At 36.9% G+C, this 21554-nt stretch overlaps 2 protein-coding genes across 3 annotated transcripts in view; both read right to left on the bottom strand.

Annotated features, from left to right (window-relative positions):
- The window catches only part of LOC127430853 (gastrula zinc finger protein XlCGF57.1-like), a 32189-nt gene extending 25948 nt beyond the window's left edge, over positions 1-6241 (bottom strand). Inside the window, exon 1 of one of the 2 annotated variants that reach the window (XM_051680974.1) lies at positions 6114-6241. In XM_051680974.1, coding sequence (XP_051536934.1) covers positions 6114-6198 — 85 coding nt within the window. In that variant the 5' untranslated portion in view covers positions 6199-6241. The remainder of the gene's footprint in view (positions 1-6113) is intronic. The other variant, XM_051680976.1, reaches the window with a different exon arrangement.
- Positions 6242-9292: 3051 nt separating this feature from the next.
- On the bottom strand, positions 9293-16987 carry si:ch211-241b2.4 (C2H2-type zinc finger protein). Its single transcript, XM_051681002.1, has 2 exons — positions 16818-16987; positions 9293-12914 (listed from the first exon to the last, which is right to left on the bottom strand). The coding sequence occupies exons 1-2, from the start codon at positions 16888-16890 to the stop codon at positions 12190-12192; spliced, it is 798 nt and encodes a 265-aa protein (XP_051536962.1). The 5' UTR covers positions 16891-16987; the 3' UTR covers positions 9293-12189.
- Positions 16988-21554: the final 4567 nt, after the last annotated feature.

Genomic DNA, 21554 nt, shown 5'->3' with positions numbered 1-21554 from the left:
AGTACTAAACATAATCAACATACAAAGCATGCCAACAAAAGTCATTTCACAGAAAAAATTTGAATGCAATGAACACTACAGGTAATTTTAGCTCATTAACCTGTTTCATTTAATTACTCTGTTGGGAGAAAGTCCAACTTTTGATTTATCTGAATTTCTAATGATGTACTTGTTGGACCTGAAAATGAACGTTGCTCAGTTTGTGATTTTGGGCAACTTTTTTTCTAATGAGTCCATAGGCTACTTGATTGGTTGAAAGTTTTCCCACATGAAGTGCACTGATATGGTTTCTCTCCAGTATGCACTCGCTCGTGTATTTTCATTGTTCCTAATTGACTGAAGTTCTTCCCACAATGTGAGCATGTGTAAGGTCTTTCTCCAGTATGAATTATTTGGTGCTTTTTCAAGCTGTCAATTGTAGTGAAGGTTTTCCCACACTCAGAACATACATGATCTCTCACACCGATATGTATTTTCTGGTGTTCTTTTAAACGGTACCGACTTGTAAGACTTTTTCCACAAGTATAACACAAGTAAGGCTTCTCATTTGCATGAGTTTTCAAGTGTTGTTTTAGGCCTGCTGCCAAGACAAATGTTTTACTGCACTGATCACAGTTAAATGATCTTTCTCCAGAATGGAGGCGCAGATGATCGTTGAGACTTCTTTTGTATCTGAAGCTCTTTCCACACTGATGGCACGAGAAAGGCATCTCTCCAGTGTGGATTCTTACGTGATCCTGAAGGTTTGCTTTACATGTGAAGCTCTTTTCACACTGAGGACACGAGAAAGGCATCTCTCCAGTGTGGATTCTGATGTGTTTATTAAGATCTGCTTTTCGTTTGAAACTTTTTCCACACTGAGGGCAGGTGAAAGGATTTTTGGCTCCTGTTCTTTGAGCACTTTGTGTGAAATTCTTTTCAATCTGTAAGCAACTAAAAAAAAATCTCCAGTTGTGAAATTATGTGGTTCCTGATACAGATGTTTTTTCTCCTCCACTTCATTTAGTTCCAGCAGCCCTGCAAAAAAAAACATTAAACTAGCAAGATTAAATTCACAAAAAAACACAAATGTCAAGCAAAATAAAGATGAACCCCAACTTATTACATCGTAATGATATACAGATTTTTTTGGCAACTGCTGTTAGACAAGCTAGTTTTCATGATGTAACAGTTCAATGATGGCAAAGGAGGAAGCTGGGACTGGCTTGACAATCCACGTAAGACTTTAATTAGGCTACACACAACGCTACTACACTTTTCATTGTCACACATTACACACTGCTTTTCAGCAATACGAAACCATATACACAGAAGGCTTTCTTTTCAGCAGTCGCTTCACACTGACACGTCGACACACACACACGCACACACACAGTCAGCTCCGTGCGTCTCCTCTCCTTAAATACTCCTGCCGCCCCTCACTGGAACACGAGACCGGTGTGGCACACAGGTGGACCTCATTCACCACTTATCTTCCCGGCCTCGATCTGCCCAGACGCCGCTCGGCCCCACCCTGCTCGCCACACATGAATTGTTGCATTCCAAAATGTTATTGAATGCAATTCATAGAGGCCAATTTATACTTCTGCGTCAAGCTTATGCCTTCTAGTTACGGCATAGTCTGATGCGCACCCCTCCAAAAAATGTATCATCACTTGATGTCAATGCAAACCACAACAGCTATGACTGGTCCACTGTGTAACCAGTATGTTTAAAATGATATTTGAGGTATAGCTCTACATTCTTCAAAATTATTTTGAGATCTATGCATCAGAACACATTGTATTTGGGCTAATTTTAATAAGGAGCATTTGCTGTTTTTGTATTCTGTCTGTGTCATGAAATTACATGCAAAAACATGACAAAAAGCCACATCTGTAGAATACACAATATGTTTGTTGTATTGTACTCCAAACCCTACCGATCTGTATAATGTTTTAACTGTATGGCGCCATTTATTCCTTGCATTAACATGCGTTTTCAGTGATCGGATAGCATTTGACCGCATTAAATGACAGGTGTAAATGCACCCAAGAACGGATCATGATCGGATCACTGAAACCACATTTGGAGGTGTTCAGGGACAGATTCTGACCACATTCAAAGAAACTGTTGGATCCGGATCCAACTATGTAAGTAAATAATTATGTGATGAGGTTACGCTACAGTAATCCATTGTTAAAGCGCTGTGTTGTGTGTTCTTGCCTATTTCTGTTTATTCTGCCATTGCAATGTGAAAAACACAACAGACACTGCTGTCTTGTAATCTTGTTACACTCCATTTTAATACACTGGAATATCACATTTCTCTCCTGTTTTCTAATTATGCGCTTATGATCACACGTGAAACCAGCCTTCACTCGCACGTTTCAGATGAAGCATATTTAGCCAAGTGCCAAACGTGAGACAAATATAATTTAATTTACCACCAAACCAGGACAGCTTGGATCCTAGGAGTGGTGATAGATGACCAGCTTAACTTCACAGCCCACATCTCATCAACCACCGAGTCTTGCAAAGACAGACCTTTACTGTCTGAAAATGCTACACAGCTCCTGGTCCAAGCTCTGGTCATTTCATGACTGGACTACTGTAATGCCCTTTGGCCGGCCTCCAAGCTAGCCCGATTAAGCCACTGTAGATGGCCCAGAACGCAGTAGCAGGTCTGGCCTTATCATTCACGAACCAGCTGAAAACACATCTGTTCCGAAAGCACTTACCAATCAGCACTAAATGCACTTACTTAATATTTAACAATATTAATACAGTAAACAATATTCTCTTTCTTCTACACTAACTTCTATACTACTCCACAGCCATATATGAGAACCTGGCAGTGCAATACTGCAGATATTGTTGACTTTTGTACAACAAATTAATTATGCTATGCTCCTCATTTGTAAGTCGCTTTGGATAAAAGTGTGTGCTAAATGACTAAATTAAATGTAAATTTGCTTCGGTGACCCAAAATTTAGCTTAGCCCAAAAATGTTCAATCAAGGGAAAACCCTGACTGCTAAAGTGATAGAAAGTATTTGAATAATTTTTTTAAAATTCGCTAAAAGACGAAGAATCTTCAGTTACCACAGGCTCTAATGTAGTATGTAAGTAGCATTTTCCATTTTGCGCTGGTTATTTTGATCTGATCTCTATCCGATGACAGTGGAGACACATTTGAATGCAAGGTGTAAATGCAATCCAGCTAAAGAATGTCCAGATACTATCCGGATATGAAATGCATGTTAATGCAAGGTGTAAATGGGGCCTATGTTTGACCGTACAGTTTTGGATAGGGATGTGTGGAACGACTAATTTCACATTGACGTTTAAATGAAAATTTACACTAGTCGACTAGTCTTAAACGTAAGAAAACTTCAGAAAACAGTCCAAAAAAATACTTAATCTATTCCATATCCGAAGCTAAATTATGCTGAAAAAGGGGCATTTATCTGCGACGTGCTCGCCTTGCATTATAATAATTGTACATTAAATATAGAGCATGACACGCATTCACTGAATTAACGTTAGCGAATACAGGCAATAGTGCAGGACCAATAGAGCAACCATATCAGCCTGTTTTAAATGGAAATCACCAAGTAAAAGTTTCTTAAAATATTAAAACAGTCAGGACATGAAAATAATGAACAGGTAAGTCAAATCTACGGGGAAAAAAAATGTGCTGAAACGTCTCGTGAATTTCATGACGTGTATTAGCAATTGATCTAATATGACAGCTGTTCGGTTAAATATGTTAACCAATAACGGTTACTATGTAAATAAATAGCTGTCGGACAGAAAATAATAGACCTGTAAGAAATGTACAATAAACCTAATGTATTCTAAACATGGCGTGCACACAGAATAATAGATAGTTTAATCCATTAAGCAGTCGGCATTTGGGCTGCACAATTAATCGTATTTTAATCGCAATCATGATTTCCGCCTCTCATAATTAATTAAACATAACCGTCTGTGGTATTAGTGAGCTAGCAAACAGAAGGTGTCAGCCAGGTAAAATAGCAGATTGATCATTTTCATTATAGGCTGTGTCTACGGATGATAGACTAAATCACAAGCTCTTTCCTAGTCTGTTTTCACCTCACCTGACCATTCATGCTCTCTTCAGAAGTTAGCCACTGACCAATGACAGTTTCACTTTTGAGCATGCTCTGAAATACAGAACCGCAGATGTTTACGAGTATCGTACATGCTCTGCACTGATATAATAATACACATACTCTGAACACACATGAGGATACTAATACGGTGTTACATCATTCTCAGTGCAGTTCTGTGCTCAATGCACATGAATTTAATTCCATCTCGTGCTTTGATAATGTACAGTATGCACTATACAGAACAGCTGTGCTCTGAGTTCGGTTTGTGCACGCGCTGATGTGCGCTGAAAGCGTTATACTGTATATAAATTGCTCCAGATTTATTCAGTTGCACATCTGTGTAATTCCAAATATGTTTGGCCATTGCAAGTGTGTAAACAAATCTAAAGTAACCCCATGGCATCGGGGTTAAAATATGTCTGACATAGAGATATGTGTCTTTACAAACGTTTTGTGTCGATTGAAGATATCAAGATAATTGTTCAAATGCAATGACTTTTTTCACTTGTCACATGACTTCCTGTGGGCAGCTAATCAGTCAATGATGTCATCACCTGTGTCTATAAAAGCTGTACTTCATTTAACATGGTGACTGTGCCTGATGAAAACCTAACTGTTCGAAACGTTGCCTTTTTGTATTAAAGTTTGGAGCTTTATTTTCACCCCTTTTTTGACGCTTGTTAACATTTTTTTTTGTCCTGCACCTGAGCCCAACTTGGGTTTTGGATGTGCACACCTTCTTGACAATTTTTTTCACCTAGAAGGTTCAGTTTGAAGGTCCCTTCATAATTAAAAGCATTAGCGGAGAGAGAGTTTGTGAATTGGAATCGAATCGGGAAATCTGTATCATTACCCAGCCCTAATGGATAGCACCCTGATAGCACACCTACATAACCCAGATGTCTATTTGATGTGTTTATATCTGGAATATGTATTTTTTTTATTATTTTTTTTTTACATTGCTTGCTCATCAATCATAAATCACAAAAATGTCTGCAAGATGACATTTTGAGCAAAAAAAAAAACAAACAAAAAAAACAAATACAATTCTGCATGTGCAAGATAATATTTTGAGTGCAAACAAATTTTTTGCACGTACAAGATATTTTGAGTGCAAAAATAAATAAATAAATAAATAAATTCTGCACGTGCAAGATGAAATTGTGAGCACAAAATAAATAAACATTTTTTGCATGTGCATGATGATATTTTGAGTGCAAAAACAAAAAATGTTCTGCATGCACAAGATGATATTTTGTGCGCACAAAAACATTTCTGCAAGGGCAAGATGATATTTTGAGTGCAAAAAAAATTCTGCACGCACAAGAAGAGCGCACAAAAAATTTTCTGCACGCAAGATGATATTTTGAGTGCAAAAAAAAATAATTTCTGCATGTGCAAGATGATATTTTGAGTGCAAACTAATTTTCTGCATGCATGCAGATGATATTTTGAGTGCAAAAAAACCCCCCCCACATATTTCTGCACGTGCAAGATGAAATTTTGAGCGCACAAAAACATTTCTGCATGGGCAAGATGATATTTTGTGCACATTAAAAAAAATTCTGCATGCACAAGATGATATCTGAGCGCACAACAAATATTCTACATGTGCAAGGTGATATTTTGAGCACACTAAAAGGTATTTTGCACGTGCTTAAACTCAGTTTTGTAAAGCAATGTATTTTCTTGCAAAGATGAATTCATATTGAGCAAACGAAAATCAATTTTGCGCTTGAATAAAGTTTATTTGAATGTGAATTTGCTCAGAATTCTTAAATGTTGCTTTCTCCTTCTACGTGCAAAATACCTTTTTGCATGCTCAAAAAAATCTTGCGCACGCAGAACTTTTTTTGTGCGCTCAAAATATTAATTTGTGCGTGCAGAATTGTGGCACAAGTATAACTCCATACTCACGTTACGTTTCTGTTGTTAATGTTTGTCACCTTCATGTTCTTCATCAGTCATTAATAAAGGATCAAGAACAGACACTAACCTGTTTGTTCTTCAGTATCTTCATTTTTAATTCTGCAGTGTTCTGGATCACTCATGTTGTCACTCTCCTCTTTAATAAACTCCATATTTACTGTATTATATAATGGAGACTTCAGATGTTAAACCTGTTTACAAACACTTCTTCACTTGTTATGCGTCTTCTTCGTTTACTGTATAACGGTTCACAGACTGCATGCATGGCGGTTGTGGAACCTAAAGCTGTTACATTACAGTCTCTTATCGTGTAAATAGTTTTTAAACTTTATTGTTCCAGAACTCAAAAGCACTTTCAAAACCACATTATACTTTATTTACTATATCTGTAGAATTCTTAGCTTTTTATGACCAAAATGATTATTACACAGACTAACAAACAACATTCTACAAATTTAACACGTGGACTCTTAAATCATGCTTGTAAAGAAAAAAGTATATTGGAGCTGATAAAATCTGTATCCCAGTTGAACTCAAATAAAATATCACTTAAATGATGCTTTGAGGTCTGTGTCCTGCACCCTTACAAACACAAACACAAGCTTCTGCCAAAAAACAAGCCTACACAGATATTGTATTGTTGAAACTGGAGACTTGGTATTATCCAGGACAAAACAGAAGGATTCTGAAATCTTTTTACTTATTTTGAAGGTGATACCATATGAATGTGACTCAGTAGCAAGCCTAATAAATGCAGTAACTATTTGGTGTGTAGTATTTGGCAGAAAACATGGTAATAAGGGGAATGGTGGGGTCAAGAAAAATCGATGCCCCCTTAAACCTGCCCAAGAAGAGCAGTATGGTAGTATGCCATTCCAAACTCAGCCATAGTGTCTGGGAATGTTTTCATACTACACACCTGCATCTTTATCATCGGTTGAAGAAAGAAAATAGAGTGCATTTGCTCTTAGCAATTTCGGTTAATCAAACAGGGAAAAAAAATACATTTTATAAAATACACAAAATTGGGTCGTGACCCATACTGTTAAAAAACACTGGCTTTTATGACTATGTAATAGCACAGCCTATAACTGACATCAGATTAAAAGAAATAAAGGCTTAATTTTCATGTATAAATTCTCAGATTTAGATACTCCAATTAATTCCTTACACGTTGATAAAACGGCAGATTTAGAGATTAGTTTCTTGATTTTTGGAATGGATCAGTAAGCTCAAATGGTTAATAATGATAATGATATAACTAAACAACTACATTTAAAGCAATGTCAAAATATTTCCATAACTAAATACAGAGATATATTCTCAAAGGTATTCTAACGATGAGCACAAGATACAGAATGCTTCATAATTAGATGGAGGCAAAGCAATATCATTATTTAAATTTAATGTTTATCATCTTGCTAATCAACAAATGCATAACAGACATTTTACATGCATTTCATTGCAGAGAGATTCCATAAAATTCAACTTACAGTATGCCACCTTGGGTGTATTTGTCCACGTTATGAGAGGAAACATCTATTTAAATATAAACCAACACGCTGAGTCCACTTGAGTGTTCACATGAATATGAACTTTGCTCATTTGGTGATTTTAGGCAATGCTTTTTCATATTTGACCGTATATTACTTGACCACTTATCATGTGGCTTGTTGTGCATGACACCGCGGAGACTCACAGCATGTGGAGGCTCATGCTACTCTCCGCAATCCAGACACAACTTACCACACGCCCCATTGAGAGCGAGAACCACTAATCGTGACCACGAGGAGGTTACCCCATGTGACTCTACCCTCCCTAGCAACCGAGTCAATTTGGTTGCTTAGAAGACCTGGCTGGAGTCACTCAGCACGCCCTGGGATTCGAACTCGTGACTCCAGTGGTGGTAGTCAGTGTCAATACTCGCTGAAATACCCAGGCCCTCCTGGCATCATTGATTTTTGGGCTGTGAGGGATAGACTTATGGTCTCTTCAATGGGCTGTGCTGCAGTTTAGTGTTTTTGCATCGTTCCGCAGACAAAACATTGATAAAATGTCTGTCCAAGAACATTCAGTATACAAAGAACTCCAGACAAGATGAGTTGTGGAAAATCAGATGTGATCTAGGAGCTTTATACAGCTTTATACCGTTCGTGCCATTGAAGAGATGGTAAATCTATCCCTCACAGCCTCGTTGTCATTCCCATTAAAAATCAAAGATGACGCTAGTGTGAATAAGGTCTATTAACATTTGCTAAACATCTCAAAGATATCTGCTAAATATATTACAATTAATTTTTTTAAATATTATTATTATAGGTTGGACCTGTAAGCGATTCGACAAGGTTTATTATAGGTTCGACAGCATACCTACTAGAAGTTTGTGTTAACAGCCACCAAACTTTGACTTTCACAGAACACAAAATGAGATGTTAGGCATAATGTTTGCCTCAGTCACCATTCACTTTCATTGTATCTTTTTCCAAACAATTAAAGTGAATGTTGAATGACGCTGTCAGTCCCTAACATTCCACCTAACCTCTCATTTTGTGAAAAAAAGACATGCAGGTTTTGCAACATCATGAGGGTGAGTAAATAAAAGCAGAATTTACATTTTTATATCTTCATTTTTAATTCTGCAGTGTTCTGGATCACTCTTGTTCTCATTCTCCTCTTTAATAAACTCCATCTTTACAATATTATATCATGCAAACTTAAGATGTTACACCTGGAGTAATTCCTCTCCTTCACTTAAAGATGGGAATATTCCCCCGCATTTTAGGTTCCTGCAAGCGACGATGTTTTCAGGCGATTGCTGTGGTGCAATCGAGCATTGTTTCACTATTTATGGTCTTTGATGGTTTCTGATTATGTGATATTATGTCATGTAGGCAGTGGCGGCTTTAGGCATAGGCGACATGGGCATCTTGCCACAACACCCCCCCCCCCACCCCGGCGGCATCTTGCCAGTGGCAGCACGAGGTGGGCAAGTGGGCGCCCTGAACTCCACCAGCCACCACATATTATTTGAACTTTAATAAACCTACAACACATTAAATATAACTGCACTACAGATATAACACCAGGGTGTTTCCTTTAAAGAGCTCCGCCTCCACTTATTCCACAACGAGTGTGATTCTGTATTTACTTATTTGGTATTTTTGCATTATAATTCCCTCACAGTGCGTCGACTAATCGTTTCAGCTGTAATATATACATATATATAGAGAGAGAGAGAGAGAGATATTAAATGAACACAACTTTATTTATATAGCACATTTAAAACAACAGAGCTGACCAAAGTGCTTCACAATTAAATAAAACATTTAGTAGAAATGACAAAAATTTGAAAATTACTACAACATACCTTCAGTACATGCACACATATCAAGGTTAAAACTCCACTAATGAAGGACATTAGACACATACTGCAAGCATTTCAGAGTATATGTCCTCATTATCATTTTCCAGACTCAAAGGCGAATGCAAAAACAAAAAGAAAACATTTTTAAACCGTGACTTAAAAGTAGATTCCATACTTTAGAGGCTTTGAAAATGAATAGTGACTGGGATAAATATTTGCCTAACATTGTTTTGTTTTTTTTGTGTTCTACAGAAGAAAGTAAGGCAAAGTACTTTTTCATTTGGAAACATACATTTTGCGATTACAACTCTCATCCACACCAGAATGGTGTTTTCCTGCACTAAGTTTGAACATTCTGTTTTCATTTCCAAACATCGTTTTCCAAAGTATTGCCACCTGATCAATGACTGAAAAACGTACTGCTGGCCATCATACAAGAAATAAAACATGATTGTTTACTCCTTGTTTGATATGGAAATTACCATATTTATAGCATACAATTCAATCAAACAATAACATCATATTTTAGCCTATTTTTAAAAGACACATTTCAATTTCATAACAAAATTCCATTAAAATTGTGTAATTTTTAACAAACATAAATTAATAAAAATTTAAATATTAATGATTACTAAATTCAATTTGATGGAATTTTGTTATGAAATTAAATTAGTCTTGAGTTTATGGTTCGCACTGAACATTTAAATGTTTTAAAATGTATAAATATGCATGTATAAAGTCTAAAGTTATGTATGAAGTTTAAAAAATAAAACATTTGTACATTCAAACCAAAGGAAAACAAATAAATGTACATAAACATTCTCTAAAAAACATTTACAGTACGCATTTCAAAATGTACACATTTCAATTTCATTAAAAATTTCCATCAGATTGAACTGCATAATCTTTAACAAAATTAAGTGAACGTTTTTTTAGATATTACATTTTTTTACTAATTTAATTTCGATAAAGATCACAAAATTCAATTTGATGGAAATTTGGTATGAAATTTAAATGTGTAAATCTCAAAAATAGGCTTCTTTTTTATTTTTATTTATTTTATTATTATTATTATTATTTTTTTTTTTTTTACAGCTAGGCATTTTGAAACTGAGATCTTACAGTAAAAGAAAGGACTTTATTTTTTTTGGACGTTTTCCAAAACATTAAAGCATTAGTAAGTAGACTAAAGTTTAAAAGATTGTTCACACAAAAGTAAAAAATCTCGATCTCAATGATCTAAATAAATGGTTCACTAAAAGTGTTCTGACTTTCTTATGATTCATATGAGAATGCTTTTGATTCTCCTTAGTGTGCTTATAAACAAGGGTTCATATGCGTCAGGAAAATACTGAAATTCCGGGACATTTTGCATCTCCAGGACGATCCTGGAAAATCCTGGACGGGTGGCAACCTTAAAGGCCACATGCACACTAATCTTTTTTTTTTCTCCCTAATTTGGAATGCCCAATTCCCAATGTGCTTTAAGTCCTCGTGGTGGTGTAATGACTCGCCTCAATCCGGGTGGCGGAGGATGAATCTCAGTTGCCTCTGCATCGGAGACCGTCAAGCCGCGCATCACGTGACTTGTTGAGCGCGTTACCGTGGAGACCTAGCACATGTGGAGGCTTCACGCTATTCTCCGCAGCATCCACGCACAACTCACCAAACGCCCCACCGAGAGCGAGAACCACATTATAGCGACCACGAGGAGGTTACCCCATGTGACTCTACCCTACCTAGCAACCGGGCCAATTTGGTTGCTTAGGAGACCTGGATTCGCACTATCGACTCTAGGGGTGGTAGTCAGCGTCAATACTCGCTGAGCTACCCAGGCCCCATGCACACTAATCTTTTTTCGTTTTAGTTTTCTAACATCATCATATTCCAAAGTATGTGATTATGGAGCATGTTTTCAAAACGCTCCATTTTTGAAGGAGGAAAAGGCAATTTTAAAGTCATATCCATTTTCTACGAATCCATTATTGTTTGAAAACTCCACTTTTTGTTTTCAAACATCATCTTGCAAAGTATGCGTTAATAGAGAGCATTTGGAAGCACTCTGTTTTTGGTGGAGGAAAACGCTGTTTTAGTGTGGATGAGCGGCATAAAATAGCAAAATAAATGCATTTTTAAATGAAACTGTATTAGTGTAGATGTGGACTAAAGCCCAGAGTATACTTCAGTTTTGACGCAAACACTTAGCGCCTGTGTAAAGTTGAACGCTAGCCTTTTAAAGTATACTTAATTTGACTGTGTGCGTATACACAGTGCATGTGTGCTACGACTGCTATGATACACTGGACTATTTCTCTTCAGGAGTTTAGACCCATAAATGTCTTTAAATTCTTTCAGACTCAAGTTATACAAATGCAGGTACACGTGCGCTCTTGATGTGCACATCCACTGTTGTTGTTTCCACCTTCGTCTCCTGTTGTTTAGTGGCAATTACATCTTCTTTTAGCACTTCTTCGTGACAGCAACAGCTCAACTGTGAGTGTTGCCACCTTGTGGAACCACCAACTAGTGCAAATAATTCCAGGCGTGTTTGGAGTATTCGCGGTTAGAAAAATCGGGCCGCACACGTTCAATGCCTGAGCACTCTGCTGACAATGACATTTGCATCACGTGTACTGTCAGACGCCTGCGTCTAACCGAAGTATACTCTAGGCTTAAGTTATACAGGTTTAAAACAAAAAGAGGGTAAGTGATGACGGGATTTTCATTTTTTTGCACAAACTATCCCTTTAAATGCATTTGCCTTTAAGATGAAGTTTGCTTACTGTGACATATCTGGAAAATGTTTTTTTATATGAGCCGGTAGATTCCTCGATGTACTGAAGCTCCGCCCACAAAAAGAGCAGTAGTATGGTTTCTCTCCAGAATGCACTCTCTCATGTTGTTTCAGGTGTCCGGATTGAGTGAAACTCTTTCCACAGTGTGAGCATATGTAGGGTTTTTCTCCAGTATGAATTCTTTGGTGTCGTTTCAAGGTGTCGGCTGTAATAAAAGTATTCCCACACTCAAAGCATATGTGAGCTCTCACACCGCTATGTGTTTTCTGGTGCTTTTTCAAACAGTCCAGCTGTGAAAAACTTTTTCCACATGAAGAACACAAGTAAGGCTTCAAATTTGCATGAATTATAAGGTGTCTTTTTAAGTGCGAAGGCAAAATAAATGTTTTTCCACACTGGTCGCAGTCAAATGACCTTTCTCCGGAGTGAGAGCGCTCATGCTTTTTGAGACTGTCAGCCAATGTGAAACTCTTTCCACACTGAAGGCATGTGAAAGGCTTCTCTCCGGTGTGGATTCGTAGATGCCTATTAAGGTCTCCTTTACGTGTGAACATTTTTTCACACTCAGGGCATGTGAAACACTTTCTCTGTCTTTTTTTTTTATCACATTTTTGTGAGAAATTCTCTTCAGTCTCAGAGAAAGTAAAAGACTTTTCTACAGTTACGAGATGATTGGGTTTGTCCTCCACTTCATTGACTTCCAACAGGTCTGAAAGGAACATATTAAATGGTCAACATTCAATTCAAGTGTGAAAAATGCAGAACTAAATGAAATAAATAAACCTCCATTTACTATCAGGAAGTAACAGAGATCAGTTATATATTATGGTGACTTTGACAAAGCCAGCATACTGTTATTGTACAGTTTTTTCATCTTCAAAATGCCTAAACCATGGCCAAAATTCTTAAGTCTAACTCCTCCTGCCAAACCCAGCACAGTCCTTCAAACCTCCACCCCCTGTAGCTCATCCATTTTTTGGAGTTCTGCCCACACCTCTTTAGTGTTCCTAAGCCTTTCTTTTTGAATAATGTAACATAAAAAGGCAAAATTGCAAATATATAATATATATATACACATACACACACACACACACACACACACACACACACACCGATCAGCCACAACATTAAAACCACCTGCCTAATATTGTGTAGGTCCCCCTCGTGCCGCCAAAACAGCGCCAACCTGCATCTCAGAATAGCATTCTGAGATTATATTCTTCTCACCACAATTGTACAGAGTGGTTATCTGAGTTACCATAGACTTTGTCAGTTTGAACCAGTCTGGCCATTCTCTGTTGACCTCTCTCATCAACAAGGCGTTTCCGTCCACAGAACTGGCGCTCACTGGATGTTTTTTGTTTTTGGCACCATTCTGAGTAAATTCTAGAGACTGTTGTGTGTGAAAATCCCAGAAATACTCAAACCAGCCCGTCTGGCCCCAACAATCATGCCACGCTCCAAATCACTGAGATCACATTTTTCCCCATTCTGATGGTTGATGTGAACATTAACTGAAGCTCCTGACCTGTATCTGCATGATCTTATGCACTGCTGCCACACAAATGGCTGATTAGATAATTGCATGGATGATTGTTGGTGCCAGACGGGCTGGTTTGAGTATTTCTGGGATTTTCACACACAACAGTCTCTAGAATTTACTCAGAATGGTGCCAAAAACAAAAAACATCCAGTGAGCGTCAGTTCTGTGGATGGAAACGCTTCGTTGATGAGAGAGGTCAACAGAGAATGGCCAGACTGGTTCAAACTGAAAGTCTACAGTAACTCAGATAACCACTCTGTACAATTGTGGTAAAAAGAATATCATCACTGAATGCTATTCTGAGATACGGGTTGGCGCTGTTTTGGTGGCACGAGAGGGACCTACACAATATTAGGCAAGTGGTTTTAATGTTGTGGCTGATCGGTGTATATATATATATATATTTATAACTGCTTCATTACCAAAAGTGTATAGGGTCATTAAAGACCTGAGATGTGTAATAATGTCGCTTTTTAAGCGCTTCCATAAATCATATTTTTATATATCATAAATCATATTTTTATCCATAAATCTATTATTTCATATAAATATAAGTTCACTATCACAGGATTTATATTTCTTTGTTTATTACAAGATAAATTAGTATATTCATAAAAATAACTACTTTATCACCTTGAGTTTCTGAGCAACCATGGTGAATAATAAATATACCGTATGCATGCACACATACATATTATACATGCTATTTCTTATTCAAGATGGTGCTGATGTTTCAATGATTGACTTGATTTACATTTGACATTGCTATTTGACAAAGAAGCAACGTGGATGTAAACTATAGTGAGTTTAACACATGAACAGTATGATTTGGCTATTGCCATTTGGGTGTACTACTGAAATTATTTAAGTCGTGGTTCTATTTAGACTCAAAAAGTGCCTGTTATAAAGTTCTTATGTGTTGCTCAATATGTGTTTGACAGCCAGTTGTGTCTCGTGAAATTTCACTGCCGAAGTAATGAATCCTGTTCTATATTTGTTGCATTATCTCTTTTATATACCATTTATGAAAAATAAAACATCAAAATATACCAGAATGTATTCTATTCTATTATGTTACGTTCTGATTGTCTTGAAAATATGACATTATCTGGGCATTCTGTACAACTATTTTTCATATATACATAGTTGAAGTGAGAAGTTTACATACACTTAGGTTGAAGTTATTAAAACTCATTTTTTAACCACTTCACAGATTTAATATTAGCAAACTATAGTTTTGGCAAGTCGTTTAGAACATCTACTTTGTGCATGACATGAGTAATTTTTCCAACAATTGTTTACAGACAGATTGTTTCACTTTTAATTGACTATATCACAATTCTACTGGGTCAGATGTTTACATACACTAAGTTAACTGTGCCTTTAACAGCTTGGAAAATTCCAGAAAATTATAGACAATTAGCTTCTGATAGGAGGTGTACTGAATTGGAGGTGTACCTGTGGATGTATTTTAAGGCCTACCTTCAAACTCAGTGCCTCTTTACTTGACATCATGGGAAAATCAAAAGAAATCAGCCAAGACCTCAGAAAAAAACTGTGGACCTCCACAAGTCTGATTCATCCTTGGGAGCAATTTCCAAACACCTGAATGTACCACGTTCATCTCAAACAATAGTACGCAAGTATAAACACCATGGGACCACGCAGTCATCATACTGCTCAGGAAGGAGATGCATTCTGTCTCCTAGAGATGAATGTAATTTGGTACGAAAAGTGCAAATCAATCCCAGAACAACAGCAAAGGACCTTGTGAAGATGCTGGAGGAAACAGGTAGACAAGTATCTATATCCACAGTAAAACGAGTCCTATATCGACATAACCTGAAAAGCTGCCCAGCAAAGAAGCCACTGCTCCAAAACCACCATAAAAAAGCCAGACTACAGTTTGCAAGTGCACATGGGGACAATGATCTTACTTTTTGGAGAAATGTCCTCTGGTCTAATGAAACAAAAAATTAACCGTTTGGCCATAATGACCATTGTTATGTTTGGAGGAAAAAGGGTGAGGCTTGCAAGCCGAAGAACACCATCCCAATCGTGAAGCATGGGGGTGGCAGCATCATGTTGTGGAGGTACTTTGCTGCAGGAGGGACTGGTGCACTTCACAAAACAGATGGCATCATGAGGAAGGAAAATGATGTGGATATATTGAAGCAACATCTCAAGACATCAGCCAGGAAGTTAAAGCTCGGTCGCAAATGGGTCTTCCAAATGGACAATGACCCCAAGCATACCTCAAGATGGCTTAACGACAACAAAGTCAAGGTATTGGAGTGGCCATCACAAAGCCCTGACCTCAATCCGATAGTGTTTCAAAGCGTGTGCGAGCAAGGAGGTCTACAAATCTGACTCAGTTACACCAGTTCTGTCTGGAGGAATGGTCCAAAATTCCAGCAACTTATTGTGAGAAGCTTGTGGAAGGATACCCAAAATGTTTGACCCAAGTTAAAGAATTTAAAGGCAATGCTACCAAATACTAACAAAGTGTATGTAAACTTCTGACCCACTGGGAATGTGATGAAAGAAATAAAAGCTGAAGTAAATCATTCTCTCTACTATTATTCTGACATTTCACATTCTTAAAATAAAGTAGTGATCCTAACTGACCTAAGACAGGGAATGTTTTCTACGATTAAATGTCAGGAATTGTGAAAAACTGAGTTTAAATGCATTTGGGATAAGGTGTATGTAAACTTCTGACTTCAACTATATATATATATACCTGCAGTGTCGCTATAGACACCCATGCATTTAATGTTCCAGACAAAGCCTTGTCAAACCAACATCAAAGATTTTCCTTGATAAACTTTTCTGGATTGTATGTTATCTTTGATGCGATCTTTGAAGTTAATTCTTCAATGATATGTTATCATATCATAAGCAGCTGCTGTCCAATGTTATGACCATTTAAATGCATTATAAGTCAGTTTACTTTAATCTTTGTGTCTTCATTATTTGCTATCACACAGCTCTTATGACAGCCTCCAAATCTGATTTGTTACCTTCATGTTCTTCAGCAGTCATTAAGAATCAAGAACATACACGAACCTGTATTTACAGTTCTCATTGTGCAGGGTTCTTGATCAGCAGTGGTTTCACCCTCCTCTTTAACAAAGTCCATCTTAACAACCTTATGTCATATAGACATAATATTATTTAGCTGCGTTTTTGGAAGCGTTTCTCCCTCGTAGGAACATGGGAATATTCCATAGCATAAGCTGTAGGGCGTCTTATTCTCTTGTTTTATTGGCACAAAACCTTATGGTGCATTTCCGCCATCTACTGAACTGGAGTAGCCTATAAGTAAACTACATCATTAAGGGGAATAAAAACATCCTCACACATTAATAAATATAAATATGTTAATGCTAAGTATGCACAATTTATCTGAGTGTATGTGAGTTTGTGAAGGTTTATGTCATTGCTTCAAAGTTATATGAAGAAGATGATCGATTCTTAACCCTTGTGCGTCAATTTAAAAAAGTTATACAGAGGTTTAATATGATATATTAATATTATTTTCCACTTTCAGTGAGTTAATTTTTTTATCCAACATCAGTCCTGATCATAACTACCAAATATTCATTTATTTTCAGGATTTTAACCCTTTAAATGCCAGTTTGTTCACATAATGCCACTGTTGTTTTTACACACACACACACACACACACACACACACACACACACACACACACACACATTTGTCAATACACACATACAAAACACACCCACACAATTTTATCTGCATCATTTATTCAATTGTCCTGCAGTGCTCTATAATACAGCAAACAGAAAATAGGGGAAAAGCATGTATTTGCTCCATAGGCTAAACGTGAGAAAAATGGCGCCATCTGGTGGAAAATTGTTTTTGTTTTTGTTTTTAATTTTGAAGCCAGGGCTCCGGAATGAAAGCATAATATCATATGTTAATGATTTTATGTTTTAATGGCACTGGGATCAAATATTGCTGTTTTAATGGGTTTCAATGGAGACATTTTTATCCTGAAGGTCCTGAGTGTAACTATTTTGTGTACACAGTGTATTATAGATGTATTATAGGAACTGAGGTTGAAATATCAAAATTCCCCCAAAAATACACACCTTTGGCAAAATTTATGCCGTTGGCATTAACACCAATATGATCAAAACACAGCCAAAATGATAAAATGTAAAAGACAAAAATGTCTCGAAGGTTGCACAAGGATTAATATAAAGTAAGTGCCACTTGCAACCACGAAATGGCAGCAGCGTAGCCAATAGAATGTTACTGTACAAACCACATAAGTGCGCTAGCTCAGAGAGTAAAACAAAATAAAATCTGGATTCAAACACATCCCATCGAACCTCTTTGTATTCCCACAGTGCATATGTATTTCCCTGAAATAAATGCAACTCTCCAAGTTTCTGTGCCACTGAAAGTGAAAACAGGTAATATTTCATTAATTGCTGCTGCATGCATGATTCAAAAACATACAGCATGACCAGTGTAGTGTGATTCCTGAACGAATGAGCCAGTTATTTTTAGTGAATCAAAAGTATGCATGATTATTGAATTAATCTGACTCAATTAATGAAACTTAAGCCCTTACTTCCGTTATGTCTGACTCCAAAATGAAATTAAATGTTATGAAGGATATTTAAAGGGATAGTTCACCCAAAAATTACAGTTCTCTCATCATTTACTCACCGTCACATCATCCCAGATGTGTGTGACTTTCTTTCTTCTGCAGAACACAAATTAAGATTTTTAGAAGAATATTTCAGCTCAGTAGATCCATACAATGCAAGCCAATGGTGACCAGAACTTTGAATCTCCAAAAATCCTCTCTGTGTGGTTCAGATGTGTTGTATGTTTGAGCTAGCATGTTTGACTGTTCAGGTGTGTAGTATGTTTGTGCTAGCATGTTTGTCTGTTCAGGTGTGTTGTATGTTTGTGTTAGCATGTTTGACTGTTCAGGTGTGTTGTGTATTTGTGCTAGCATGTTTGCATGTTCAGGTGTGTTGTATGTTTGTGCTAGCATGTTTGACTGTTCAGGTGTGTTGTATATTTGTGCTAGCATGTTTGACTGTTCAGGTGTGTTGTATGTTTGTGTTAGCATGTTTGACTGTTCAGGTGTGTTGTATGTTTGTGCTAGCATGTTTGAATGTTCAGGTGTGTTGTATGTTTGTGCTAGCATGTTTGACTGTTCAGGTGTGTTGTATATTTGTGCTAGCATGTTTGACTGTTCAGGTGTGTTGTATGTTTGTGTTAGCATGTTTGACTGTTCAGGTGTGTTGTGTATTTGTGCTAGCATGTTTGAATGTTCAGGTGTGTTGTATGTTTGTGCTAGCATGTTTGACTGTTCAGATGTGTTGTATATTTGTGCTAGCATGTTTGACTGTTCAGGTGTGTTGTATGTTTGTGCTAGCATGTTTGAATGTTCAGATGTGTTGTATATTTGTGCTAGCATGTTTGACTGTTCAGGTGTGTTGTTTGTGCTAGCATGTTTGAATGTTCAGGTGTGTTGTATGTTTGTGTTAGTATGTTTGACTGTTCAGGTGTGTTGTATGTTTGTGTTAGTATGTTTGACTGTTCAGGTGTGTTGTATATTTGTGTTAGCATGTTTGCATGTTCAGGTGTGTTGTATGTTTGTGCTAGCATGTTTGACTGTTCAGGTGTGTTGTATATTTGTGCTAGCATGTTTGACTGTTCAGGTGTGTTGTATGTTTGTGTTAGCATGTTTGACTGTTCAGGTGTGTTGTATGTTTGTGCTAGCATGTTTGCATGTTCAGGTGTGTTGTATGTTTGTGCTAGCATGTTTGACTGTTCAGGTGTGTTGTATATTTGTGCTAGTATGTTTGACTGTTCAGGTGTGTTGTATGTTTGTGCTAGCATATTTGACTGTTCAGGTGTTGTATGTTTGTGCTAGTATTTTTGACTGTTCAGGTGTGTTGTATGTTTGTGCTAGTATGTTTGACTGTTCAGGTGTGTTGTATATTTGTGCTAGCATATTTGACTGTTAAGGTGTTGTATGTTTGTGCTAGTATGTTTGACTGTTCAGGTGTGTTGTATATTTGTGCTAGCATGTTTGACTGTTCAGGTGTGTTGTATGTTTGTGCTAGTATGTTTGACTGTATGTTTGTGCTAGCATGTTTGACTGTTCAGGTGTGTTTTATGTTTGTGTTAGCATGTTTGACTGTTCAGGTGTGTTGTATGTTTGTGCTAATATGTTTGACTGTTCAGGTGTGTTGTATGTTTGTGCTAGTATGTTTGAATGTTCAGGTGTGTTGTATGTTTTTGTTAGTATGTTTAACTGAGGCGACGTCTGGTGCACATTCTGACATGTTTATGTTCTTCCTTCTCTTGCTCTCCTGCTGTGCAAATAGCTTTTAATGATTGTACACGAAAGATGACAAAATCAGTCAACCTTTCTGTGTTCTTCCAGGAGAGAGTGGATTGAGATAAATAGTTTTTCTATATTTATCCATCTTCCTTATTTATTGATTATTTATTTATTTAGTTATTATGATTATTTCCCTTATTCGCTGGAGGCAAGGAAATGTTAGCTTTTGAACAAAGGAGTTTCGCTTTGCTTAAATTTCATTAGTGACCTAAAGAAGTAGTGCAGAATCTTCCATATTTCCTCTTCATTTTAAATTATAAATATAATACATAAAATACAAAAAATCAATATGGCCTTAAAATTTTGGATCCCACAGTTTAAAATAATAGAATAAACTAATTAACAATACTGCAAATTAGCATGAAGCATTTACTAAATTGGTCTCTGCCTACTCTTCTCTGTGTAAAGGACACCAGGAAGTAAAAGGACAAGGAGAAAGATACAATTGAGAGGAATCAGGAAGAGGTTTCCAGCAAAATAATGAAAGTTTTGATGAACTGTTACGTTTATTGTGTCATTTGTGCTTTTGTTTGCAAGAACGCCCTTTCCTTGTTCCTTATTGATTCATACAAATCCGCCTTCAGCTGTTGTATTCTCAAGGTAATATATGACTTATACAATGTGAGCGTTGGAGAAGGAATTGCTCTTTCTGGTAAATAGGGCATTAAGGGGATATCATTTTGTGACCTTTTTTATGAAAGAGAGCTCTACGGGGAAACATTTCCTCTGCTTACCAATGTATTATAGTTAAAACAAGTTATATGGCTTCTCTGGGAAATTGAATATATGACAGGACAGTTGTGTTTCTGCATGCATATGACTGGCTCTGGTCCAGAATCCAGTGAGCTGCCCAAATAGGCAACATTGTAAAGTGTAAATCTTTACAGAAGAATTTTTGTTGACAGGCTGTTAATTGATAGTATATGCTTCTGTTGAAGCCATCAGTCCACATTATTTCAACTTAATAAAAAATAAAATAATGTTTAATAAAAAAAAAAAAGTGAAGAACTGCATGATTCTGATGATGGAGGGTTAATCCACCAATCAGATAATCGCAGAAAACAAAGCACACCAAAAGAGCTCTGCAGCGACCGCCCACTACTATAATGCACTGCAATCGAGTCAGTCTCCCTACACTCTAGTTATGTATTTATATATATATATTCTATACTTACAATCAACAACTTTATTTAAATAGTTGCATAATTTTATTTTATCCTTATTTCAACTATGCCATTCGCAATGCTTCATGGGATTGTTGTTCATTCCTTCATTAAAGATGTTAAATAATTTCACATTTTCCAAAAAAAAGTTTTTGTGGATGAGGAAGAGAGGAGACGCAGGTGTAGACTCTTAATCCTTTAATAATCGCTGGAGTGGAACAAACGTTGGAGTAGAACACA

The sequence above is a fragment of the Myxocyprinus asiaticus genome, chromosome 40, assembly GCF_019703515.2.
Source record: "Myxocyprinus asiaticus isolate MX2 ecotype Aquarium Trade chromosome 40, UBuf_Myxa_2, whole genome shotgun sequence".
Classification (NCBI taxonomy): Eukaryota; Metazoa; Chordata; class Actinopteri; order Cypriniformes; family Catostomidae; genus Myxocyprinus; species Myxocyprinus asiaticus.
This window is presented reverse-complemented; position numbering and strand designations above follow the sequence as displayed.

What these genes read in the sequence shown, in the direction of transcription:
- si:ch211-241b2.4 (XM_051681002.1), bottom strand. Translation starts at nt 16,890, where the DNA reads ATGGACTTTGTTAAAGAGGAGGGTGAAACCACTGCTGATCAAGAACCC. An exon ending in AATGAGAACTGTAAATACAG is followed by an intron (nt 12,915 to 16,817) that starts GTTCGTGTATGT and finishes TGTTCCTTTCAG; the next exon opens with ACCTGTTGGAAGTCAATGAA.